The sequence below is a fragment of the Seriola aureovittata genome, chromosome 5 (genome assembly GCF_021018895.1).
Source record: "Seriola aureovittata isolate HTS-2021-v1 ecotype China chromosome 5, ASM2101889v1, whole genome shotgun sequence".
NCBI classification, from domain to species: Eukaryota; Metazoa; Chordata; class Actinopteri; order Carangiformes; family Carangidae; genus Seriola; species Seriola aureovittata.
The window spans coordinates 24,208,957-24,236,896 of NC_079368.1; the positions used below are offsets into that span (position 1 = coordinate 24,208,957).

General features: G+C 39.9%; 1 protein-coding gene across 1 annotated transcript; it reads left to right on the forward strand.

The window, feature by feature from the left end:
• The first annotated feature begins 1,122 nt into the window (after window positions 1-1,122).
• On the forward strand, window positions 1,123-27,701 carry zgc:63587 (uncharacterized protein LOC393431 homolog). The gene is made up of 12 exons (XM_056376437.1): window positions 1,123-1,261; window positions 6,575-6,630; window positions 7,089-7,188; window positions 7,285-7,371; window positions 7,841-7,964; window positions 8,825-8,959; window positions 9,454-9,571; window positions 21,758-21,859; window positions 22,076-22,221; window positions 22,407-22,490; window positions 22,583-22,640; window positions 26,204-27,701. The coding sequence occupies exons 2-12, from the start codon at window positions 6,604-6,606 to the stop codon at window positions 26,267-26,269; spliced, it is 1,047 nt and encodes a 348-aa protein (XP_056232412.1). The 5' UTR covers window positions 1,123-1,261; window positions 6,575-6,603; the 3' UTR covers window positions 26,270-27,701.
• The last annotated feature ends 239 nt before the right edge of the window (window positions 27,702-27,940 follow it).

Sequence of the window (27,940 nt, forward strand, 5' to 3'; positions counted from 1 at the left end):
GGTAGCCTAGAATAATTGTAGCCTAATTACTTATAATGACCCTTACTGTAACAACAAATTTATTTTTTGTCTTGTCAGCTGCTTTTATACAGTTCTAGTTTACTGCAGGATACTTTCCTTCCACTTTTTGTTGAAATTTGGCTTATTTTGCAATAACTATAGTCTGTAAGCATTTTTTTAAAACCTCGTCATCATCACTTTACAGGAATTAATGATTGTCAAATGGCTTAGCACATAAAACTGCCCCTGTGACTGTTACACTATTTGATTACATGCATGACCTGTCAGTATTATTACTCATGCATGAATCTAATACGATTTTACTGTTGTAGTTGGTTGAGGTGGAAATCACTTAACCATTTTATATATGGCTACAACTAAAGATTATTTTTTATTGAATTGAGTTGATCTGCTGATTATTTTCTTGATTAATGGATTGATTGCTTGGTTTTGTAAATATTCGTAACATATGCATTCAACATTAGCCAGAGTGTAAAATGACACCTTCACAATGATTGTTTGTCAAGCCAACAGTCCAAACTTAAAAATTATTAAAGGTTAATAAACAATATTTATAAATGTTATAAATATTTTTTTATGAATAATTAATTAGAGGGAAAATCATCTCGTTTGAGAACCAGAAACAATGAAATGTTTGACATTTTACATCAAAAATGATTTATACAATTATCAAAATAATTGCCAATTAATTTTATGTTAATCGACTGTTGCGTAGTTAATAAACAGCAAATTATCATATTCTACACGCTGTTCTTGTGTTTATATATAAATGTCTTAATTGTAAAGTTATTAAAGCTATCAAATAGGTAAATGTTAAATATTCCCCGCTGAAATGCAGTGGAGTAGAAGTTTAAAGTGGCATAAAAAGAAAAATACTCCACCAATGTACCTCAAATTTGTACTTACGTGCAGTAGCCTACTTTTAGTAAATGTATTACAAAGCTGACATTAAGTTAAGTTAAAAATGTCAGCGGTCAAAGAGGAACCTGTTAAAGCAACTGTAATACTTAAGCCGCCATATTGGATCTGACCAGCAATGCCCTTCTATGGCTCAGCCGTCCTGGCCTTTGAACCATAATGGCGTATGTGGCACAGCACGACAGCCGTTGGACAAGAGAAGCTTCAGGGACGAGGGCGGACTCACGGGAGCGGTTTCCGGGTTTCCCTTCCTGGGCTGGGACAGTGGCGAGAGGCAAAAAAAAGCTCCTGTTGATTAACAATATTTCAAAGTTACGCTGAGGTAAGGCACTGCTCTGTGGTTTGTTGTTATCGTGTTTTTTTTAAACAAGCTGTTAGTTTGAATCGGAGCAGGGCGAAGAAGACACAACGGAGCGTCAGTTGAAGCCGAGCTGGCAACAGGACACCAGCCGCGGTAACAACTGTTGCATGCTAAAGTTTGACATGTAAAGTTTTGGTGCTGTGTGGCACTCAAATTCGGTCTATCAAACATGTTTTTAAAAAGAAAATTACTTTTGAATGGGATCTAACTAAGCGGCGTACGTACAAACTGTATTGTCATTGTCCCAGTTGATGTTTGGTAAATTCAGTCAGTGTCTGACAGACAGACTGGGTGTGGTGGACATCCAACTGTTACAGACCCAGAGGCCTTCACACACGTCCCCTTTGTTTTATATTCTTTTAAACTATCTGGCAAAATTGTCCAGGGAAACATTTCCTCTTCAAATTTTCTAAGCAGGCATATTAGCCCAGTACCTTTTTTTTTTTTTTTAAACACTCAGTGCTTTTGAACTCCTCTATTTTCCCATTGCCCCATTTCTTACTCTCTTCAAACTATCCACACTTCAGTGGGCCTATATATTCCTAAATCATATTCATATCATATACATATACATAAATCTGCATTAGATGTGCCCTTCAAAGCCTTGGCTTTCACACATTTCCTGTAAATTCCTCTTGTGTAACATTCCTGACCTCTGAAATCGCTTTCTAACATCTGATCACTCCTTGACCTTTGATTGTAAAGCACATTTGCGCAAAATAAATTTCGTGTTTAGACAACTTCACAATAACAGTGGGAAACAATAACGTATTCTCATTATGTGTCTGTCTAAGATGTGGCGGAGGGCCACTATTGAAGAATTATCATCCATCTTTGCTTGTGCTTTGGCTCAGTGAAAACATGTATATTTCACTTCCTTTCTTGCTGAGTGGTGAACAGTATGGGCACCAAGGCAGACTGGGTGAGCTGTAATCTCGGGCTGGCAGCTGCCCCTTTACTTAAGAAACAACTTTGCTTTTTACCCAGTTGGACACATATCAATTTGATATCAGAAAGAAAACATCTCTTGGTACTGAAAGACGTCCCAAGCCTTGATCCAGCATCGTCACCGCTCTCTGACCTTTCCCCTTCCTGCGACCTTATATCATAAACACTGGCCGGCACAGAAGCGCTGGGGAAGACATCTGTCTTACTCTATAAACTACAAGGTGATGTTTCCTCCCGCTTTGCACCGTGGTGTGAATGGAAAAACAAAACTTGATTCACGTTGACAAACCCAAGTGGACCTGCGCTATTGTGTCAGAGGTTTGAATGATGATGTAACACAGCAAGATATCTTTATTCACTGGACTGTGTGTGAAAAACTGGAAGAGGAAACACACATTAGAAACAACTTTGATCCCTTGTTTTATTGTCTGTTATCACAATAAAACAAGGGTTAGGATAATGTGATGGGCATCTTTCACCTTTTTCTGATGTTTTAAAGATCAAACAATTAATCAAGAAATTATATCAAATTAATCAATAGACTTGTTCGTAGCAGCTCTAAATTATATTTTTACATTATTGATTTATCTGTCTTGGGGTTCGATGATATGGATACATTTTTCTATAGTGTATATCATTTTATTTCATGATAATATATATTGCGAAATCGTTATTTTTCTAGAAATTCAACTGAGAAACAATTAATAGATAAAGTAACTGGATACAGAATTGTATGTTTCTGGCTTATACAGCAAACTACCTGACAAATTCAGGTACATTATCACATTCGTACAAAAATCCCGGAGTCCAATATTGCTGTAAATCAGTCCAGCTCACTTGTGCTCATTCATTTTTTTAAATTGTCCACAAAATTGATATTATAAGATACATGCAGTATATATAAAGGTATAAAGAGTAGGCTATAATAAAATCTCTTACTCTAAAAATGTTTATGTTTTCTTATAGTATCACATTGTCCCCTAACGTGTAATATTTTTTGGATGAATAATTTAGTCTATAAAAGTGACAAATATCCATCATAACTTCACATTGCTTGTTTTGTGTGACCAACAGCCTAAAACCCAAAGATATTCAGTTTGCAATGATAGACAGCACAGTAAAGCAGAATTCACAGTATTATTCAATCTCATCATTCATCCATTTGATTGTGCATTGATTTGACTTATTCTCACATGTACCTACTGATGGAACATAATTATGGCCAGAAAGGTGCAGGCAGATAAACAAAAAATTACAGTACTCGCACCTTTTGCTGTAATCTTGGTTTTAGTTTCACATTTAATCATCAATGTAGAACCTTTTCCACATAAGGTTCATTGTACAATATAACAGCTGTGTGAGCAGTTTTAGAATAACATTTTTGTTTCTGTATGCTATGTTTTTAGTCATTTCCTCTCCTGTCCCCATCATCATAAATGGTCCATCCTGTGCTTTAAACACTGTGTGTGTTATGAACAAGCCTGCTGGTTTCCTCATGGTTGAAAGGCTTTTTCATTCCGCCTATTGTGTCTCCCCCCTTCCCTGTGGGCTCATATTATAAAGTGTTTTTAAAAGCACAGCTTAAAAACCAGTATCATATCTTTATTACTGTTGCCCACCACTACTACCTTTGGTCCCCAAGGGCGACTTAATTACAGTCGGGCCCCCATGTCCACGAGTGTTGTGTGTTTGTGTATGACGGTGGGTGTGTGTCTTTACATGTGCCAAACATCATTTTATTGTGCTCAGGAGTTCTGGGGTCCCTGCTGCTGTGATCACTTGCCAGTAAATTACCGTAATTGTTGTGATGCCACCTAGTTCGCTAAATCTCCATGGTGCAAAATTATTGCTTCAGTGTCTCCAGTAAGAACATAAAGTCCTTAATCCATGGAGAGCTGGTGTGTGGACCCTTGACAGTGCCTGTCAGGAAGGTAAATAGTTCGGCTAGTACTGCTGCCCCTTCATGGCTTTACTCCAGCCAATAAATCAACTGTAAATGCATTACATGCCAAGAACTTCGGATTAACTAAGGTGGCATTTTTCCCTTTTGGCCCAAACTGTTTAATCTCCCCCACGTCTGGCCCGTTGATAGCTGTGTGTATGTGTGTAAGCAGCTCAGCAGCCTGGCCGATTAAATGGCCATTATTAAGAGAGTATTATTGAAGTGTGCCTCCCGCCTGTCTGTCCTGTAGTGTTGTCTTTGTAATATTACAACTGCGATATTGGAACGGTTTAATTAATCTGCTGCTGGACTAATGCAGGTTCCCACAGAGCCTGTCGAGGAATAATAGTTAGTGTGTGTGTGTGTGTGTGTGTGTGTGTGTGTGTGTGTGTGTGTGTGTGTGTGTGTGTGTGTGTGTGTGTGTGTGATACTAATGGATATGCCTGTGTGGGCCGCTACATTAACTTAGATATTAATTAAAAATGAAAACAATGCTGGCCTGATCCATCACTTTGCTAGAAGCCTTACTTGTTTTCTAGTGCCACAGTGAGGTTGACTTCTTTGTTTCTGGTGAAATGTCTCAACAACTATTGGATGAATTCCCTTGAAATGTGATAGAAATATCCATTGGTGCGCTGAGGATGAATCTCAATGACTTTGGTACCTCTGACTTTTCTTCTCATGCCACCAGCAGGTCAATTTTTTTGTTTATTTAGTGAAATATCTCAACATGTACTTCACAGATTAGCACATATTTAGTAAAGAGATTTATGTTCCACAGAGGATATCTCTTGACCACTGTGGGGATTTTTCTGAATTTTCCTCTATTTAATTTTCCTGATAGATTTCTTGAATATGATAAACATTATTAACATTGTACCTGAAACATTGCATTGCTGAAGACTCTTAGTCTTGTTTTCATCAGTGAAAACAACTTGTTTCTTCTGTTGATTAATTCTTACTTAAACGATGAACCATTTGGTTTTAAAATATCAGAAATTTGTGAAAAATGTCCACCACTCTTATGCAGATGTATTTTTTATTTTTTTTTTTATCATAAAAGCAAATATTCATATTTGAGACGCTAGAACCAGTGAATTTTTTGATATTTTTGTTTAACAAAATGACTTTTAACAACTTACAGATTATTACAATGGTTTCCAGTTATGGTTGATCAATTAATTGAGTCAGCTCGAGTTAAATTGGTGTCATAATACTATTTTGTGGTTTCTATAACACTTATGTTGGTTGCCCATTCTCAGTATCAGAAATTTGCCTCCCTGACAAGGCCTCATCTCCACTCCATTGTTTTTGACTGGCTTATCCTTTTGACCTGTATGGACCTTTAGCCCCTAAACTGGCACTCCTTCACCCTGAATGGCTGGTGTCTCACCTCGCTGTCCTGCATGCGGCCGGTGCTGAATGTGGTCAGGGGTGAGGCACGTGTTCTCCCTCCTCCCCTAGCTGAGCTGCCCTGTATAGGAAAGGCTTCAGGAACCAGAGGGATAAACAGCCATTGTTCGCCTTGTGGGCTCGGTGAAACCACCCTGTCAGTATGAGAGATCTCTGCCCACTTTCATGTAGATACAGAGGGCCCCCTGACTACCATCTAATGCATTTAACAGTGTGAAATGGTTCCCCGAGTGACCACAAATGTGTGTTGCATCACATGCTAATGGAGAAAGGTCAGTTCAGGTTCCCATGCCACCTTTTTCCCCCCAACTAACATTACGTAACCAGAGTGCATCTCCGTTTGGCAGCGCAACGCAGCCTGCCTCTTTCTAATGCTTATCACACTCCACCTGTCAAGGGCCTGTGTGTTGGTGATAAAATGGAGCCTGTTCTTCCTGCTCAGTCATTATGGAGCTAATTTATCAAGCGAGCTTGTTGCTCTGTCGTCTGCAAAGGGTCATAGATTGGGGCAGGAGCACGGGGTACACTAGTCTGTAACAGTTTAATGGGAGTCTGGGAACAAACTTGTTGCCCAGAGCTCTTAATCTCTGCTCCTTCCGTGTGATAGTGTTAGAGAACAGGGTAGTCGTCAGCCTGAATGAACATTTTAATGCGGACTCAGCGGTGCAGAGTTGTTCGAATCACAGTTTAAAAGATAAATATCCAGAGAGTCAGTTGGGTTTTTGATTCATGCTTGAGAAAATGAGCCACATGAAGCAACTCTCCCACTAGTATCTCTGGGTTTATCAGGCTATTCTGGGCAATATTGCAAATCATGTTTTTTGGCAATATTTGTTTTTTTTTTCTCATGATTTTTGTATTAATGTGATGGTTTGCTACTAATGGGGGTGGGGGGGGTAATCTTAACTGTTTTTTAGATGATTTTTCTGGTTTTATTTACTGCTTTATCTTTGATGTTTCTCCACCATCAGGCTCATCAGACATCCAGTAAACAGTAGCGATGTCTCAGTCTGGAGAAAAAGGGAAGGTGAGTAACAGACAGAAATGTAATCAATGTATTGATTACAGAAATGTAATCAACTATGATAAATCAACAGGGTCTACAGGAGGGGTTTCTAATGAAGCAATGGTGATTAAGACTCATGGCACTTGTAATCTCATGCACACACACGTCCACAGGCATCCAGAGAGGATATCCTGTATAAATGCAAGTGTTTCATAGCTAGGCTTTATTGGCTGTTGGGATTTCTCAATAATATGCACCATCATCAATCTCACTTACACCTTTACACATACAGTACACCTCATAAAATGTCGGGGGAGTTGGTTAGCAGATTTTCTGAGTTAAAGGAAAAACTACATAACAACAATTACATAGTTACTAACCTTTTTAATTTGAATTATTATATATTTTTCTGACAAGATATGTACTTTCTTATTGTTTCTGACCTTAATTTTGAACGTGTGTCTTTTTGTGCTCTACAGTTCCCAGATGCAGCAGGTTATGTAGGTTTTGCCAACCTCCCGAACCAAGTGCACCGAAAATCAGTGAAAAAGGGGTTTGAATTTACCCTAATGGTTGTAGGTGAGTGATCATTCTTTTCTTATAATGTAAATTTGATCCAGATGTATGATTTCCTTTGAGAATGGAGCTTTATTTTCAATTCTCTTCGATTGCCAGGGGAGTCTGGTTTGGGCAAATCAACACTTATAAACAGCCTGTTTCTCACTGATCTCTACCCTGAACGCTACATCCCTGGTGCCGCAGGTATACTCCCCAGTGCACACACACACACACACACAAACACACACACACGCATGGATATACACAAATATGCACAGTGTAATAATACAGAAATGTCTGCTGCAATATCTCCAGCAGAGCAGTATTTCAAGAGGAATGTTGGGAATGCCTTAGTCTCAAAATATGACCCTGTCCTTCTTATGACTTGACTTGGATTAGTACTTGTTCTGGCTTGAAAACTATTATCCAGACCCTCCCTGGTCAGTTTGTGCAGATAAGAAAACACGTAGTCCTTTTAGATGACAAAGCCATGATTTCATTTTTTTAAGGCGTAGCCACCTCCTCGAAGCCTGCGGTTGTGGCAGTTGAGTGGTTTGTATGAGCGTGTGGCTCAGACAGAAATTTTGGATTTCAGTGCTGTGAATCCACATGGTTACTGAGGTGTCTCAACTGTTACGCAACCATTAATTATTCCTGTACTCCTGTACCGCAGAGAAGATAGAGAGGACGGTGCAGATTGAGGCATCAACTGTGGAGATTGAGGAGAGAGGAGTGAAGCTTCGCCTCACCGTGGTCGACACCCCTGGATACGGCGACGCCATCAACAGCCAGGACTGGTGTGTTTGTGTGCTGTGGAGGAGTGAGGAGTGATAACAACTTGGGACATGTTTCCTGTCCAGCATGCTGTCTCATCCTTCTCTCCTGTGCTCAACAACTCCCTTTCTCAAATTTCATCCCAAACTCCCTATTTCCTACCTCTCCTCCCTCTACATTCCCTATGTCTAGATTTCCTTGAAATGTTGGTGCGTGCACATGTGTGTGTGTTTGCTTGTGTGGTATCCTCAAGACAGTGGTGTCAATGTGGCCTCCTTGCTCAAGATCTATTTCCTGTGGGTTTTCCTGTAAATGCTGTATTTTTACACTGCTGGACCCACGTACTCTCCTTTAAAGGCTACGAAAAAGGAAATTACTGTAAGAGAGATGAAGTAACAGAAGAATAGTTACTTCCTCTTTGCTTTCTCCCTGTAGAATATATCCATTGTTGTCCACTCAATATGAAATTATAAATGTTCAGAAGTAAATAAATTTAGCCAAATTTGATAAGGCATTTCTTATTGACTGCGCACACATTGATTTTCGTACTGTGCTGTCTGTCTAGAAGATAATCTAATGCCTTCATCAGTTAAACTTTATCTTTATCACACCAGCAAATCGGTCATAAAAAGATGTTGTGAAATCCTAATATACTGTTTTTTCCATAATAAGTCACACAACTACAGAGTAATTGCAGGAATCCAAAAGAATATTTGGCTCAGAGTTTCTCCTTAACAAGAAATACTACTTGATGTAAAATTTATTTTCTTTGAAGCTAGCAATGCCATTCTCTGTGTTAATGGTAGAATAGTGTTCACGTGGTTGTTTTGTGTGGTTAAGGAAGTTTATGTCTATTTCTCTGTTTCTTTGCCTTTGGTGTCAGCTTCAAGACCATCATCCAGTACATTGACAACCAGTTTGAACGATACCTCCACGATGAGAGCGGGCTGAACCGAAGACACATAGTGGACAACAGGGTGCACTGCTGCTTCTACTTCATATCTCCATTTGGACATGGGTAAACAAACAAACACACACTTGTACCGACACCAACTGTTAGCTTATGCTGATTTCATATATCATCAAAGATTCACCTGAAATAAAGAGACTGGAAAATATATTTCATGGGTCCCATAACATTTATTACTTCGCCTTGATTTTGGTGGTATTTCAAGACATGTTTGTTTTGACCACACCATACCACCAGCAGACGAATGATGCCAGCAAGACAGAACTTCTTCGTTTTGGATCTTTCAAAAATAAGGCATCTCTTGCGAAAAAAGCTGCTACTTAACTTAATTAGTATACACTTCCAGTAACAAACTATTTTCATCTTATGATGAAGAGAGGCGTATAGAGTATGAACTGTAGTCCCCTGTCTACACATATAAATTTTACCTTTTAAGTTCTGCTATGTCTCCAAGTTTTGTCATGTAATTTTACGTTACATAATCCAATTCACTTCTCTGATGTTCTCCTCTTCTTCTCCTTCTCTTTCTTTTTCTTTCTCAGTCTAAAGCCACTGGATGTGGAGTTTATGAAGGCCATCCACAGCAAAGTCAACATAGTCCCAGTCATTGCCAAGGCTGACACACTGACACTGAGGGAGAGGGATCGCCTGAAGAGAAGGGTGAGTTTGATACACACACACTCTCGCACACACTCTCACACACTCTCACACACAGCTGTCCACTGTTTTCTGTCTACAGTATATGTAATCATCTTTCCCCTAGATTTGATTCTTGGCTCAAGAAGGCAGGAATGTCTAAGCACTTGTTGTCACGATGTTCTGTGTTTGTTCTTATCCCATCTTCAGGTCCATGGTTTAGCCATTAGAAATTGGATCATTGAACAATACTCTAATAATAGCAAAATCACTTATCCAGCCATATTGGCAGCCTTGTGTGTCAGACATCTTTGTTTGTGTGATAAAGCACACATGTACTTCCCTGTGTAACTGCAGTGATTTATGGCTTACATTCTTGTGTTTTTGATGATACAGCCAGATTGTTAAGTACAAGTACAAAGAGTGTCAACATGAGAGGAAACAATAGGAGCGACAGATGTAGAAAAAGAGTTTTGTACCTATACAATATAGATAGGAACACATCAAATCCAGTCTCAACCCACCCCAGATACTTCCTGTTGGAGGTGACCCAAGTATCTGCCTGCCTGCACGCTCCTCAGCTTCCTGCAGTCCAGAGGGGGAAGGACAGAGTAGTACAATACCACACACACACACATGAGGGGTGTCCTCATGAACATGCAACATGTTCAGCTGATAACCTCTCACATGCAAGAAAAGTTTTAAAGGTACATTTTAACAACCTACAGTGCTGTAGATTTTCCATGCAAACTCAGAAAGGAGCTGAAACTATTTGTCAATTCATTTACCACTAGAAATTAATTGGGTAACATTTTTTGGCTGTAGTTGCTCAATGAGGATTTGCTGATTTTCTCCTTTTTGTATCATTAATCATTATTCCTTAATGAGTAATGTAATCATTATTTGAGTATCCAGTGCGTTCTGGACTGTTGTTCAGACAAATTGGAAGATGTCACCTTAGACTCTGAGTAGTTGTGTTGGGCATTCTTTACTGTTCTCTGACATTTGACAGGAAAAGAGATTAATCGAGAAAGTAATTGTCGGACCAGCCTATAATCAAAATTATCATTAGTTGCAGTCAGAAATGTGTGGGCAGTGCGTGGAGCTGAAGTTGCAGTTACTTTTTCATCAGTCCACTTCACTGGGCTTTTAATTGGAAGTCAGCCTGTCTTTCCACCTACCCTGCATGCCCAAACCTCCCACCTGTGTCTCATTCAGGTCTTGAAGCCGGTGGTCTGGCAAGCTCGGGCTGGTCGGCTGACTGGAGTCCAGCTCTGGAAGTCTGTTTTGTCTCAAAGCTCCCACAGTCAGATGCCTAAAATCGCTGATGCAGCATCTTAAAAGAAGAGTCCCAGTTTGGGCATTCTGGGCACATACTTTTCTCATTGTGTTTCCTGAGACAACAGGATTTCACATTTGTCACAATATCAAAATCTAAGAACTCAGTATGATTCTGCATTTTCACCAGTACACAAGTTGCTCCAGCATCAAAAAGCTCTCTGAAATTCCCCCTGCTGCGTTCTCCTTAAGGGACCTGCCAGTTGAATTGTACTCTGTAGTGTTGTTTTGTGTTTTGACCTTCCTCGAACCTTCTGAGCGTTCCTCTGGCACTTAAGATGAACAAAACCATGTTTCCTGCCAGTGCTGACCCCCGCCCCAAACTACAGAAAACCCCCAAGCTTGTGGCTTTCTGATCCAGCTGGCAGCCTGCAGCAGGTCATCTGTCTTGATTAGAGTTTTGGCATCATTTTTTTTTAAAATTTTGTTAAGGCTTTGCTTTTTATTCAGTTTACCGTTAGACATCATATACTGTACAAGCGCAGCCAATAGCGGCAGAGTGGGAAATGATAGTGTGGCAGTGGAAAACATTGTAACTGTATCACTGTGATCTGACCTCTTTATTGCTGAACTGTTCACAACATTATCTGACCAGTAGAGTTTGTTCACATGCTCCACTAACTGTTCCCTTAACAGACATTTCCCACTGTATACTAAGGAGCAATTAGCTGTGGACTTCAACAAAAAAAAAAAAAAATGGACAAAAGCATGCACAGGGCACACACACACACACACACACACACACACACACCCCCACACACACACCAAGTGCCCAAATCCATAAATGTGCTAATTCTAGCAATGAAAAAACATGATTATTTTTAAACTATATTTAGAAGTTAGAAGTACTGGACACACATTAAAGACATGTTTAAATTTAGTTGGACTGTATTTAATGATGGCGAGTTCCTGGACAAGCCATTATTGTCAGGAAATACAGAGGGTTAATTGAGCTATCTGCCCCACATTTAGAAATGGCGCTGTGTGTCCCTAAGGAGTGCATATTATTCCTACTATTGCTTGTTTAGTAACATTTTGGGCATACACAACTTCTATCTTCATCTCAATTTGTAAAAATGAGTTTGCTGCAGTGGTGCTTCTGTACTCAGGAAGGTTTCTGTCAGTGTTTTTCAAATAACAAATTTTATTTATCGATATTTTGTGGCTTTTGACAGTAACCTAATTACACACATGTAGTGTGGGTTGAGCAGGAAGATCACGATTTGTAAATTTGTATCCCTCTAAAAAGTGAAAGATTAAACCAGCAGATAGGTTGAGTGAAAACTATCTGGTCTGCAGATACAGATGTAGCCCCCCCCCCCCCCCCCCCGGAACATCCAAATTCTCTTGCAATTAAAAAAAATTGCAGCATCTTATCACTAAAATTGAAAAATCAGACAACTGCAGCTGTAAATGTGCTGTTTTATTCCCTGCCTTTACTCAGGGTGGCCGCGGGGTTGTAAAAAGTAGTGAAAGGTAGTAAATTAAATTAAGCCAAATTAAGGCCAGTAAAAAGTAGTAAAAAGTAGTAAACGTCATCTGACGAGGTAGTAAATTTTTGAGCCTCCATCCAACTGGACCTATGCGTTTTTCAATTTGTGTAACTTACCTGCAGGCCATTAAATTATTAAACTTTCGTGAATTTATTTCTATGTTGCGAGTAGGACCTGAGTGATAGGAATATTATCAATGGAATGATGTACGTGCATTGGTCACGTGCGCGTGCTCGTTGAATCTGGGTACCTGGCTGGCTCATCTGTGCGAGTTCGTTAGTTTGCCGCAGACATGGGCAAATGCAAGTTTTCTGACCTCTGGATGGAGGAATCAGCGTTTAAAGACTGGCTTCGGCCAGTAGTTGGCAACAACCGAGAGGCTTACTGCAACGTCTGTAAGAACACTATACATATTACATGGATGGGGGTGAAGGCGGTTAAATCGCACATGGAGTCGACTAGCCACCAAGCAAGGATGCGGGGTCGTAACTCGCAGCTACCGCTGTCACTATTTTGCACCGGCACTAGTGCTAGCAGTGCTACATCGGCTATTACGGCTACATCTCGTCCCGTGGGGCATGGGGGCAGTGCTAACTGCTAACTCCCCAAAGCATGTCCCCTTGGGTCGGCTTTAAGCTGCCTGTCCATAACTTGGCCTATGTTGTCCCAAATTGTCTCATTCTTTTTCCTATGTGCTGCATGTGGTGAGCTTATACAACAGGACTATGGGTCAATTTACACCAGACTTACACTTAAAGTTTGCTCCCTCTGTGTGTGTGTGTGTGTGTGTGTGTGTGTGTGTGTGTGTGTGTGTGTGTGTGTGTGTGTGTGTGTGTTGGCCAGTTATTGTGCCCAGTGTTGAACTTAAATTAAGTTATTTATTCTGAAAAGTCTTGTAATTGTTATGCAATTGTTTTTGACTTTTTACATTGAGTAAAACCTATGGAGCAAGGCCTGTTGTGACCTCTTGATTAATTCAACTCCTATGGTCATGGCTCTATGCTGCCCCCCCACCCGGAGCACTCGTGCCCCTAAGTTTAAAAAAAAAAAAACCAGCACAGAAAAAATAATGGGGGCACAGGTAGGCCACACTTTACGCCGCTACAGTTGTAGCATAAAGTTGTGCTGGTAGTAAAAAATATTGTGAAGGTAGTAAAAAGGTAGTAAAAAGGTAGTAAATTCATCCCTGAATCTCTGTAGACACCCTGTTACTGATTCATCACGCTAATGTTTTTTCTTGTATACATGCGAGCGCAGTCATTTAAAATGTGAAATGTCATTCTAATGCCCATTCATCTTTCTAAGTGTCTCTCAGGAGAACAAATATATCTGGCGCGAGTATTTGTTGGTTCGATCAGATTAGCTGAAGTGGCTCTTAGGTATACATGGCTGATTCCTGCCATACAGTCCCGTACAGTGCCCCGGCGCACCAGGCCTTCCTTTGAGGTCACAGCGCCGGCAGCCAAGAACCTGCCAGAAAGCCGGGTGCTGGAGAATGATTGATAACCCCCAGCATTTCTCCCACAGTATTTATTAGTTTGTTTTTTTGCAAGGTACTTTCTCACCATTTTGAGCCATTTGCCTCTCAGTAAATAGGACCCCCGCTCCTTCAGGGCTCGTCCAGTCCTCTCACTTATTATTAGGGGGAAACAGCTTGTACAGAACAATAAAAGTTTCCTGCAATGTGTCAAGACTGTTCCACTGACAAGACAGAACCTGCAGTCGTGTACAGCTCAGGCTCACACACAAAGTGAACAAACTTCCCACCTTTCAGCTTTCATCCCCTTACTTCTGCTTGCCTCTCTCCCAATCCTTCCTCTGCTGGCAGTGACTCACTCAGCTTACTCTTACTTTCTTCATCTGCCTCTTTGTGGCCTCGTTTTTAATTTGCTCTAATGCCAATTTCCTTCACCATGGTCTCTCTAGTCCCCAGTTCATAAGTTGCCCTGAGGAGCGTATATTGAGGGGCTGATCCTCTCAGTCTGGGACCTTGCAGTCATATCCTGTGTGGGGCTTTAGTCTCAAACTGCTTTGCTGGTTGTTTTCTGTTTGAACATTGACGACAGTACACAGCTGGTTTAGACTGGAATCCTGATGAAAGCAAGTAAAAATCACTACTTTTTTCTGAGGAAAAGATTGCTTTTCATGTGTCTGTTTTTTTCATAGGATTCTCTTAATACAGCAATGACTTAAATGGCAGAAGATTAATCTGTCATCTCATTTAAGTTATTTTCTGTAGAAAAAATGCTGAAAATATTTGCTTAACATTTAATGGACCAAAATGATTAATTGAGAAAATAATCTATAGATCAAACGCAAATGAAATAATCATTAGCTGCAGCCTTACTTGATTTCAATTTGGAAAACAACTTGCTTGAATTGCTTTATTTCCAAGGGTAAAATGTGTCGGTATAAAATTCAAGTCATGTGGGTCAACAGTGTGCAAAAGATTGTACATCCAGCCAAAGGCTGTTGTGGCTCGCTGCGTTCAGGTGCTGGAGGGAAGTTCATTTGTGATATGACACCAAAACCTTTTAAAACCAAGAAGGTAAATTGACATTTAATGGCCTGCTTGTTGTGATTTCATGTGAAACTCAGTTTTCAGATGTGAGATTTGAACATGGGAACATAAATTTGACTGAGTATATGCGAGCCAGTGAACAAATGTGGAGACTCTGCACGTTCATTTTCATCCTTTGATGAAATTCATCAAAAATTCATCATAAACACTGCCTAGAAGTAAGGAAAAGCATACTCAAACATCTGAAATCCTGCTGTATGCTTTTATGCTTTTGAAAACAACCAGCAGTAGTATAGCTACAAGAAAGCTGCATTAAACCCTTTAATTATGATGAAAGGTTAGCGGAAGCCAGCCAGATACATGTTTGCCACAGGCCTCAACCCCAATCTATGTGATATCTCTTTTTTCTTTTGTGTAAAGACTAAAAGCTGTTCTCCTAAGCCAGAGGTCAGCGAGGTCTAGAGAACCCAGTTCCTCCTCTGTTCTCGCATGAGGCTGCAGGCAGCAGACAATAGTTCAAGCCCTTCTCTTCCCTCCACTCCCCTCTGTTTTCCTCCCTTCTTTGGCTTCTTCCCACATCTCTTGTCCCTCCCCTCATCTTCCTCTTCTCCTCTCCTTTCTTCTCTCACCAAAACCCTCCCTCATGTTTGTCCCCTCAGCTGCCATATTTTACCCCTGGCCAAGGCACTGTCACACTTTTCCCCTCATTGTCTGACTGGCTGTTGTCTCCCCCAGCCACTCCACCATACTCCCGCTGTGTGAACCAGCTCTACGGCTCCACTGGGACACATTATCACTGTTGGACCGCTCGCACTGGCCAGTATTGTCACCAGGTTTTCTTAAATGACAATAACAGAAAGTGAATCAGTTTTAACACAAAGGGTAAACTTCAGTGGTCAGGAAAGGAAATTATGAGGCAGGTATAGGCAGCTGATGGATGATGTGTAATTATGTGAACTTGATGTTCAACTTTTATAATATTCTTTCTTTTTACATATCTACACTGGCGCCCCATGAGTAAAGGTTGAGTGGTGATTATTTCATTTATACCTTAATGCTCTTGTGTGTGTTTGTGTGTAAGTTAAGTTTATGAGTCCCTGGTCAGCTTGTGCCCGGTGCTTTTCCTGCCAGTGTTTCCAACACGCGGATATATTTATTTTTCTGCCCTCCAGCGGTCATTGTGTCAGGGCATTCTCCACGTCTCTGCAGATTTTAAAACAATAAATATGCATTTTTTCCTCATGGTGCGAGCAGCTCTATTACACACAATCATCTGCTCTCAAGTAAAGAAAGTTCAAGCCCACTATAATGTGGAAACAGCAGGTTTCCTTTTTTGAGCACCGACCTGAAAAGATGGTTTCCGGACTTTGCCATGCTACTAATGAGTCACTTTTTGCTGTTGGGTTTACCACTGAGACCTTTTTGATTACTAGCCCATGTCACAAAACCTGATGTGTGTTTGAAACCTTTAAGTCGCACTGTCCCCTTCTAAATCTCACTTAAATACAAGATTACATGAATAGCATGATTGTTCCTCTCCACACTCTTTGATCAGAGGGAGAGGTGGGTGGTCTTAACTGTACTAATACTTAGCCCAGACAATAGGAGTTTGGGTGTGTGTGGATATGTGCGTGCGAATGTGTTGATCACCATTACTCATATGATGCCGTCTCGTTACCATGGTTGTGGGGCTTCCTCTGTACCTCCTGTTAGAAACAAATCCAGCTGTTCTGGTCCGGTCCGTTCCGGCCTGGACCGTCCACTCAGTCTCAGACTCTGACTGGGTATATCTGGAATGTGTTTCTGTGCATGCATGCAAGTGTCTTTAATCCTGCGAACAAAAAGTTATTGTTTTCCCTCTGCTGCTCTGTGCTGTATGGGTACTTTTAGCAGGAGATGATATTTGACCGGCCGGTGGGATTAGCTTTGTATACTCTCTGCAGGTCGGAGTGGTTGAAGATGTGAACAGACTTTTGACCTCTCTTGCCAGGCCGTCCTCTCGTCACTGGTGATTCACTGGCCTCTTGGAGCTTCTAAGCTGCACACACGTAACTCCTGAACTCTTGCTACTCCTGACGCCAGATTATACCAGTTCACATAGTGAGGAAGCAGTTCACTATGTGTGTTTGTATGTGAATGTGTGTGTGTTTGTGTAGGAGGCTGGTATGAGGTCTAAATCCCTCTGATGACCCCCCTGGATCAGGTATTGTTGGGGCTCCCTCACCCCCTCAGACTGCCTGCAGGCAGGAGAAAGACAGTTACTTGAAAGGAGTTTCCTGGCAAGAGAGAAGAATTTTCTCTCAAATTAAGTTTGTAAACTAAAGAAAAGTAGAAAAAGTAAAAGTCTAGCAAGGAGTAAACTTTCTTCTTGCCAGACTGCTGCTGTTTGTCTGGTAATCTTTTAATTGAGGTATGTGTCAGAAATATTAATACAGTAGCACACGGCTCAGTGCTCTTCACTGAGAGTAAATATCTATATTTGTTGTGTGAGAGACCGACTAAATCATTGCTTTTGTGAATAAAGAAGTCTTGTTGTATTTTGTTGGCAGAAGATGGCGGAGTAACCTTCCTCTGTGTTTCAGACTGTAGGAATGCAATTTACAGACATAAAGCAGTCCGCACTTGAAACTTCAAAGGCTTTCTACCATTCCAGACTTGAGTTACAACGGGAGATGATTACACTACATTCATTATAGTATTTCTTTCTTTATCAAATAGTGGGTTGGCCCTTCATGTGGGAAGAGTCCATTTTTCCTTTTTGCTTGTCCAGAACTCATATTTTACATAGTTTATTGGGTTCACAGTTGGAATTCATCAGACTAATTGGTGCTTCATTTTTCTCTTTAGATGTAAAAAGCAAATATGAAGGTCAGTTTTAGTAGAAAGACTTTTACATTCTACGGTTAAAGAAACAGTTTGATGTAAATTATTTTTCCACTCGCTTTCACTCTGGTCCAAAATACAATCAAACCATAATTTCCATGGTGAAAACATAAGTAAACTAGAATTACCACCTTGCAGTTGTATGCCTCTGCCAACCAGCCAAGTTGCAGGAAATATGGTCTCAATCTCTCCTTCCTGAGTTACAGCATTGAATAATGGCCAGAAGTGTTTTTGCAGAGCATTATGATGTCACAGTGAAGTTGACCTTTGACGGTTTGGATATATAATGTCATCACTTTATCATTTTAACCTATTAGACATTTGTGTTAAATTGTGTCAAAAGTGTATGAATTCATGAGTTATGGCCAAAAACAGTTTTTTGAGGTCACAGTGACCTTGACCTTTGACCTTTGACCACCAAATTCTAATCACTTCCTCCATGAGTCCAAGTGAATGTTTTTGTCAGATGTAATGAAATTCCCTTTGGGGATTCTTGATATATTGCATTCACAAGAACGTGAGGTCACCATGACCTTGAACTTTGCCCGCAAAAATCGAATGACTTCATCTTTGAGTGATAGAGACATTTTATTTGTACAACTCACCTCATGTTAGGCCTTTGTGCTGTAGAAAGACATTTTATAACTACATAACTACATGAAATGGATTTAGAGAGTGCACAAGTAAGCACTTTTTATTCACTGGATTGTAGACACACAGTTGGAACTACAGGAATCTCATAAAGGACAGAGACCACTCAGGAACATGGACTTAGTCCTCGCCGTGGTCAAGATTTTCCTTTTAATAAACTCTGAAGTCTTGGAAAAAGAGGGCCCCTGTTCCTCAAGGTGGTTTCTCAGTATGAAACAAGGTTTAACGGCAACTGAGAGCTGATCAGAAAGGCCAATTCTAATGGCAATGATGCACCGTTTCATTCCCATGGCCCCTCTGTAGAAGCTGGCAGGCAGCGGTGAGGTTACATAAACGTTACATAAAAATGCTGCTGGTCCGGTCCCTCTGCGTTCCCGATCCTTGCTCTTCTCAATCAGGGTTGATTAGTGTGAAGATGCAGTTTGATTGTTTTGTTTTGTGGATTTTTTTTCTCTCTCTGCATTGTTGATTTCCTAAGAATGCTCGGCTACATGTGTCTACTTCCAAGTATTGTTCCCTGTTACAGTTTTAGCTTTGGTCTGCTCTGTCCTCAACTATCACACGAGAAAACTGTGATTGTGAGTGTGTGTGTTTGCGCATGTGATCACCTGTTGAATGTCAGGACCGCAGTGTTCACCACAATCCCCTCTTTTGACTCTTTGCTCTTTTCCTTGGCAGCTTTTTGTTTTCCTCCCAGCGTTGTTTGTCCAGAAATCGTTTCTCATTGCTTAGCAGGTGTTTGAGTCATTCATATTTTTGTGGGTTTGCTTGTGAGAATGAACAAATCATGAAAATATTGTTCACTTGGCAGGTTGACGTGATGAAATGGTTGATCCTTATAATGATGGGTTTGCACCCTGTTTCATTATGTTTGGAGGTTTTGGTTATACCTGCTGCGCAATGGCTGAAAAACTACTTAGACGTGTCCCCCATGGGTTCACCTTGTGTAATTATATCTATGTATAGACCTGCAGGTATGCTATATTTGGGTTACACAAAACCACTACAGTATATTTAATACAGCTATTCCTAGAACTGAATGAACGCTGGAATTACATGTCTGACATGATTCACCTGCTATTTGCCTCATTTCTAACCCATTTTCTAACTGGACAGCATCAGCCTCCACCCTCACACTTATCATAACTGGCCAACATGATGAAATATTTCCACAAACAATGCTTCATATTCAGCGATGTGAGCCAGAAACATAAGGCGATAAATCATGGGCTTCCTTTTCTAATTAATACGGAGTCTTGTGTGGCATTGTTTGTACACCGCCCTGACAGCATTGAGTGGACCTGCTTGGCCAACCATAACAGCACAGAGAGGGGGGAGGGGGTAAGGGGTTGTATTAAAGCCCAACAGGATGATCATAAAATCAAAATGGCTACCACTGCCAACATCTCTGTGCCAATGAAAATACATAACTGCCAGGAGGAGGAGAGGCTGGTGTAACGTTAGGGATTAAGGCTTACATTGTATACAGTAAATCAGCAGGAGGCAACAGGGATTTGGAGCAGGCAGTGATTTCGACTTCTGATGATCCCTGAGAAGTCTTGATTATAGGTGTCAGGCCTTACTAAGCACATGTTACGGAACAGAATAATTCAGGTAAACAGCCATTTTGCAGTTTTTGGCTTTAGCTAGGTCTGGAAACAGATGATGGCAGTCAAGGGACTCATGTTTGTGCAATGACCAGATGTTTCTGGATATTTAATGTTAGTTTGTATTCATAAAATTTGTTACACTCTCTTAGTTGGTTGTTAATTTAACTGATTTCTCAGGAGCCTTTTAGTTAGTGTTTTCCTGTTTTATTGCATGTCTTCTGAATTTGTCTATCTTATCTACTTGTTTGACCTGATTTGTTATTTGTTTCATTTTTTCCTGCCATTGTGTCACACGTGTTTATTTTCCCACTGAGTGTTTCCCAAAATTCTCTATGCTCTGCCCCACCAGAGTGATGTTTATCCAGCTTCCAAGTTGGAGGGATCTGTAACTGGTGTTTGAGTAAATGAAGGAAAAAGAGGCTCTGGTCCGGTGTCACGCTCTCCCCGGAGTCCTCCAAAGCCTGTTTGTTTTTAGATCTGCCCCACAACAATACCCAGCTCTCCCCACACACACACTATCTCGTACACACTTCGCACAAAGCTGACTGAGAAAACAAGCAACAGCCATAACAAGGTCTCAAACAGGAGCTGCGCTCCGTAGGAAAACCTGCACTCACTTCCCAGGCTCCTGGCTGACTCACCACTGTCCTATTATATACTACAGTACATGAAAGTCCCCAAAAAGTCAGGAAAGCAACACTTGACATTTTTTGGCTCCATTACATAAGACTACATTGTGGATTTAAGAAGTCTGCTCTGATGAAAACAAAAGAAAAATGCAGCTTTGATGTTTAGAATAATAAATACTGACATCTGTCCCTGAGGGTAACAGTGAAGAAAGCGCCTTTGTTTTACCTTGTTTCTTCACCGGTTGGTCTGTGAATGGAGGAGGGTGAGAACGTTGTTTCTGATTCTCTCAGAACTTCAACACACACACACACACACACACACACACACACACACACACACACACACACACACACACACACAGACCGTTATTATTTTTCTGTCTCACCCCTCTTTTTTCTCCATGGGGGGCTTTAATTAAATGTGTTGCTGCAACAACAGGTACTCACTCAACCCCGTATTAGTCTATAGGGCTGTCTGACTTTCTGTTTATGGGTCAGAGCAGCAGCTGTTATTTTGTCTATATGACTCGCAGTTCACAGTGAGGGAACCCGTTTTATAAATATATATTTAGATAAATAACAGAAGTCTGTGCCATGCTGGATGCTGTAATGGGCTGTAGCTTCCATTGATATTACATTCAGCTATTGTGAGTTTTATTTAAGCTGAGACAAGATAAACTAAAAGTACAGTACAAGTTAACTATACTACAAGTATAAGAACAGATGCATAGTTAACTTAACTAAAACAGAATATATCTACTGTATGAGCATCTTCTGCTGAAGCATGAACACAAATGGAGACACTTTTATTAAAAGACATTTAGAACCAAAGTGGCCCTTAGTGATAGTGATGGTGAGGATATTTTATAGATATATAGATCATTGGTTTCTGGACTATTGGAGCCCAGATTGTCAATAAAAAGTCAAGCTGACTCTTTAGTAGTATCTGCAGTGTCACCTCTACAGGGTTCAAGACTTGACTTTTCCCTGTGCAATGGAACTGCATGGGACAACTCATGGAGGTCACGAGGAGGTCACGACACTGCATCCTCACCCTGCGTGTTTCTCTTGTTTCCACCTGTTAGATCCTGGACGAGATCGCAGAGCACGGGATCAAAATTTATCAGCTACCTGACGCCGACTCTGACGAGGACGAGGAGTTCAAGGAGCAGACCAGAGTCCTGAAGGTGAGAGAGGGACACACGGCTGATGTCAGCTGTTACGACACTGCATCAGACATTTCCCTCTGCAGGTTTAGTGACGGACACCATTCACCCTCACTTCCCTTCACCATATCCCCTCCTCTCTGATTGATACCTCTATTTTCCACATCTCTGTCCAAATCCTTTCTTCTGACTTTGTTTCTCTCTGGTGATCAATTGGCCTTTATCTTCCTCTCCCAGGCGAGCATTCCCTTCGCTGTGATTGGCTCCAACCAGCTGATTGAGGTGAAAGGGAAGAAGATCCGTGGTCGTCTTTACCCCTGGGGAGTTGTTGAGGTGGAGAACCCCGAGCACAATGACTTCCTCAAACTACGTACCATGCTTGTGTGAGTCTCCCCGAGTAATAAAACTGCTTAAGTAATAGGATGTTCCAAAGGGAAGCCTTTTAAAACCTTGACAAAACTTTTGCCTCATTAAACTGGTTGTCCACCAGTCCACTAGAGAAACAGAAAAGCAAATCTCTACTGCCTTCTAGTGTTTGAAGATGGGATTGCATGTCTATCTGTTGCAGGACTCACATGCAAGACCTCCAGGAAGTAACTCAGGATCTGCATTACGAGAACTTCCGCTCAGAGAGGCTGAAGAGAGCGGGCAGGTGAGACACTAATTTACATCAGTTAACCAGCGGATGAGCTGTTCCTGTTACAAGATACATATATATAATAATTAAATTTGTTTTCCCTCCAGGGCTGTGGATGAGGATGTGATGGATAAGGACCAGATCCTGCTACAGAAAGAGGCCGAGGTGAGAACTCTGATAATAAATGTGTAGCTGTAAATACAGATGTGCAGGCTCCAAAACAAATTAAATGATATTTTGGGGTTTGTCAAGTTTATATGAATGCAGTACTCACTTGCTATATGTATGTTAAACTAATTATTGGTCACCGTGTAATCATCCTCCATTCTGCATTCCTCCCCACCTAATGCAACTCTACTAAAGGTCTGAGTTACAGTCTTTGTAGTCCAAAATTCACTTTTTCCTCATGTTTAATGCTTAAAAGACCATACTAGGGCTTAAGTCACATTACTGACAACCATTTCCCAATTCATGCAAGTGCCTCTGTAATTTTAAATGATTTTTTTTTTTTTTTACCTTCCAGGAGCTCTGGTTTCTTTTCATTTAGTATGATGTCAAAATCAACTCAAAGAGACTTAAAACTTTCACCTATAGCTAATGCATCCTAATCAATCACACATCTGCACAGGATTTCATTAAAGTTAGAGAATTACACAGAACAAATGTACATCTCTGCCATGGAAGCTAGTCAGATTCAGTTGTTTTACAAGAAAAAACATAATTATGGAGGACATATAAATAGGAAAAATTGAATTACACTTGATTTACTTAGCTTCAATTCAACTCAATCACAGAACAAGGACTTTGGATTTTGCTCCATATGCATCATCTAGGCTGATTTAGGAAGGAATCACTACGCCATGGTCAGTATGGAGAGGAGGAACTTAGTGACCAAAAACTCTCTCGGGTCCATGTGGGCATGTGAATCTTGTATTAAGACAAACATATAAAACTCCAAACCCATCCTTCAAAAACACACTTCGATATGATTTGTCAAGCTAGAGTAACCCAGATGTGCCCAGAGAACAGTATGTCCTGAAGTGCATGTGCAGACTCACCCTTACTGTGTAGAAAAACTGCCTTGTCATATTTGTTTTACATGTGCCCCTAACATTGTGGCCGTGGTTTTACCAGCTGTAAGGTGAAACCAGGAAACCTTTCAATTCTTCAGAGAGACAACATTTTAGAAAGAGAATCAAAAGTCTTATTTATTTTCACCCCACTATCTTCCATATGCATTGTTTACCTTTTGGGCCATGGAGCCTGCATGTCCCTAGGCAATAACCTGTTTCCTGATTGCTCTTGATTGCCCTGTTTGTGTTACTGCTGCAGTGCACCATAGTGAGTGGGCGGGGTGCAATCAGAACTGTTTGTAAACAATGTGCCCAGGCAGGATATGCCATCACTTCCTGCCTGGATGTCCTGGCTCAGTTTTTATTGTGGGAATGACCTCAGTGATGTGAGGAGCCCAAAACACAAAGCTTGATAGACAGCGGTAAATTTTTTTTGAGTTTTGAGTGGGAGGAAATATTAAAGTAGCTACTATTACTCAGATTTGACTCAGACTAATATAACACTTTATTCTACAAGTCCCTAGTTTCCTAATAATTTCCTAAAAAGCAACTGATGAGTAATGAAAGGGAAAATGGAGAGAGCGTTCAATTGTTACACTTCCACTGAATCAATTTAGATTAACTGGCACTATTTAAAACATGCAACACAGAATGACATAATACAAGACACACAAAGCATTGAAATTGTGAATATATTAATGTAATGTGCATGAAATAAGACAACTTATCTTATTAAGAGTAGAGTTTCCAATAAAAAAAAAAACATATTAACGCAGGTATAAATTGATCTCTATAATTGTTTTCAGCCATTAAAGTTTTTAATTGTTTCATAAAAAATACTTTGGTACTCTGGAAATTGTCAACTACCAAATGTCCTGGTTTTTCTTAATTTAATTCAGGCGGCACTAACTATTTTTACTCAGTTCACAGAACTAACCCCTTGAATAAATGGCAAATTACAATTGTATCCAAGCAGCATTTTTGGATATTATTAAGAAATTATCAGGCGCCTAAAATGAAGTGTTACCCACGATTATTTCCCTAAGGAAAATGATCATACCTTACCTTAGTCATATTCAGCCTAGATTTGATATGAATGAACATATGAATATGTGTGGATGTTTAGAATAATGCTCAGTTTAAGTTGTTGTTGATTTTTCAAGGAAAGTCACCTTCAGTATCACATTCACATTTCATGTTTCTCTCATCTTTAATCTAATTAAAATTTTCCAAACATGAAGACGTTAAGGAAAAAGGGGTAGTTGTGTTGAGTAAAACATCTCTCAACACAAACCATGTGAAGTTCTACACTCAGCCACAAGATGGCAGCAGACATAAAAGAAAGCTAAAGTTATTGTTTAACAGCCACAACCCATGGTGGTTTCATTTACTTATTAATGGTCCAGTTGTTACTTTCACATTAACATTTATTTACCTTTCAGCTCCTTTATTGTTTTACATTGATTTTTTGCTTCATTCATTTTTAAACCGTTCCCTCTATTGCAATCAGAGCTGTGCTGTGCTGATATAAATTAGTTTGTAGTAATAATTCATGAGATGTTTTCGTGCTAAGCATTCATTGCCTTGTTTTTGCTCTAGGAATCAGCTGTCAATCAGTCAGTGTGTGCAGTACTCTTATATTGTTCTTGTGTGTCTGTTCTGAAGTTTGTCTTTCTATATATTGCATTTCTTTTCTTGGTTCGTTCAGTCATTGTGGTTTCCGTGTAGACGTGGTCAGGAGATGTGTTGTACAGATCAGTTCTTTTCAAACATATTGAATCCTTAAGAACATGAGAAGATACTCAACAGCAGTGTTGGGGAATGTTAGTGTCACATTAAGAAGCGACCTATATCTCTCTGGTTAACTGACCCATGGCTGTTGCCTCACACTGAGCAACATATTCACAATTAGTTTTTTTCCCTTAAATGTCTCTTTAATTAAATTAGATAAACACCACCCAGACATCTGTATATTAAAAACACTAGACGGGCAGACAGCCAATCTGAAGGTATTTAAACAGTATTTCTACTTTACACAGACTAATAGAGAACTTAAGTTTCTCTAAAAAAATCTTTTATTTTCTTGTAAAATAAATTACCTGGCTGGGGCCCTATTTGGTACATAAAATTTATTTCAATGTAATCTTGTGTATACATTTTTTTAGTTACACATATAAAGTTCTCATTGCATAGGACTTCAACCCACAAAGTCATGATTACAAGCAGAGCACCAAACATGTCTGTTTTATTCTCAGTGGTTTAATGTGATCTGTGTTTGATGTCCTTAGTCTGTGTTTCAATGTTATGAAATAAATCAGACTTGAATTAATCTGTGCTCATTAGCTCTGAGTTGGCTTTATGAGACAGATTAATCCTGGTTCAGTTCAGTCTTACTCTTGGTGGACCTTTCACAGGAGTACTCCCTGAGCCTCCCTCTGTTTATTCCAAATAATAAACACAAAACACTTCACTTCCCCGCAGAGGATTTTTCCCTGGAAAGATTTACCCACTAATACGTTTTTTAGCAAATATAAAGTTTACTGAGCTGTGTTGATAGCAGCTTGTCCAAGTTTTCATTTCTCATCAGCTTTTAATACGGGCAAACACTGTGTGAAGAAATAAACACCTTAATTTTGTTTGTCTTCTCTCTTGTAGCTGAGACGCATGCAGGAGATGATCGCTCAGATGCAGGCACAGATGAAGATGAAATCGGACGAGTAAAAGTGTCAGAGCAGAAGGGAAGCACGGCGAGCGCACACAAACACACACAGACACACACACACACACACACACACACAAATATATACATACATACAATACATATACACACACACCTGGGCCTCCTCTGAATCCATCCCTGACTGCCGCCACCCTGCAGACCCACTAGGCGTCCACCATCACATCATCTTCATCTGCTTCCATCCAAACATCCATCCATCAGCTGTTCAGGAGCTCACCACACATTTTCTTTTTTGTAATTCTTCTTCAGCATCTTGTCAAGACTCCATTTTGTTTGTAGTAGTTTGCTGGGTGGGACTGAACAAAATTTTAAAACGTACGACCACACAAATATTTGAATACTTGATGATTATCATTGACATGTATCTGTTATTAAGTCTTTGGTCTTAATTATGGTCCACGGAGCTGCCAGTGACAACGGTACAAGGAGGTTTTGCCATCACACTAACATGTTTACAAAAATATATGCACAAATTGTGCACTTTGTTCAAGTCCGAGCTTCTGGTGACACAAGTTTCCATTTATTTTGCTATGAGGTTAAGACTGTTTTGAACATATTTTAACTTAAAAGTAAAAAAAAAAAAAAACGGTTTGCTATTGGTTTATGGGTAATTCAGAAGCCCATTTACCTCTGGATGGTTTCAGACCTTCAGTGCCTGTTTGCTTCAGTCTTATAATGCAATAACTTAACTAATATTACCACAGTGAAAGGTAAGTGTGGTTATGAACGAGGTAAACTGTCCATGTTGAGAACAAGGACTTGTGTCTAGTTTATAGGCAAAATATTTGCCTTTAATTGTGTTCAATTGGAAACCTTATCCTTTAGCCAGAAATACAAACTTAATTTAGGCGTTTCTTTGGCTTTTAGGCTGGAAAGTTACGATATGCATGTCGTCTAACTAATACCACTGGGTTATAGTTGAATTAAAGTGCCATGTTAATATTTTTGTATTTATCATTAGGAGCTGCATCATCTTAATGTTGGTGCCAAACTACAGACTCAAAACTAATTAAACAGTCCTGTAACTTAATATGTGTCTATATTTGCATCAGTGACGTTTAATCTAATGGTCTGATTGTACACTACATGTGCAGTCCATCATCACACTGTACAATATTTGGGCTTTGCCATTTAAAAATCAAATACTACAATATTTAACTGTTATATGTGTAAACTCCCTCCAGCCTTCTGTGAGCAGCAGACTAAACATCCTAACTTTTCTTCAGCAGTGTCATTGATGTGCCAATTGGCATTATTTTGTTTCTCTTGTCTTTTGCTCTCATGCATTTGTCTGTTGAACTTATTAAGACAAACATAATTATTTCTTAACCATATGCCAGTAAAGATTTGTTTTTAGGTGTCAAAATTTTTTGTATTTCTCTCCGAAATAAAATTTCTTTAGAGAAAAAAGTGTTTATTTGTTAATTCTGGGTTACTTTTGAACGACACACGTGGCATTTTATAGTCTTTAGCTGTAAGAATTTACAGTTTAGAAATGTATTTGTTTTTTATAATTATTTCCATTTTTTTAAGTACAGTGTGGTTTATTTGCTTCTAGTAAGATGTGAGCACATTTGTTTCTGACGTGATGACTTGACCTTTTAGAGATAAATATCAGTCAACTGTTTACTTTTATTTCTATGGGAAACATT

Excerpts from the sequence above, each read along its gene's own strand:
- zgc:63587 (XM_056376437.1), top strand. The coding sequence starts at position 6,604 with ATGTCTCAGTCTGGAGAAAAAGGGAAG. Across the intron at positions 7,372-7,840 it reads CTACATCCCTGGTGCCGCAG|AGAAGATAGAGAGGACGGTG; the intron begins GTATACTCCCCA and ends CCTGTACCGCAG. Across the intron at positions 22,641-26,203 it reads TGCTACAGAAAGAGGCCGAG|CTGAGACGCATGCAGGAGAT; the intron begins GTGAGAACTCTG and ends TCTCTCTTGTAG.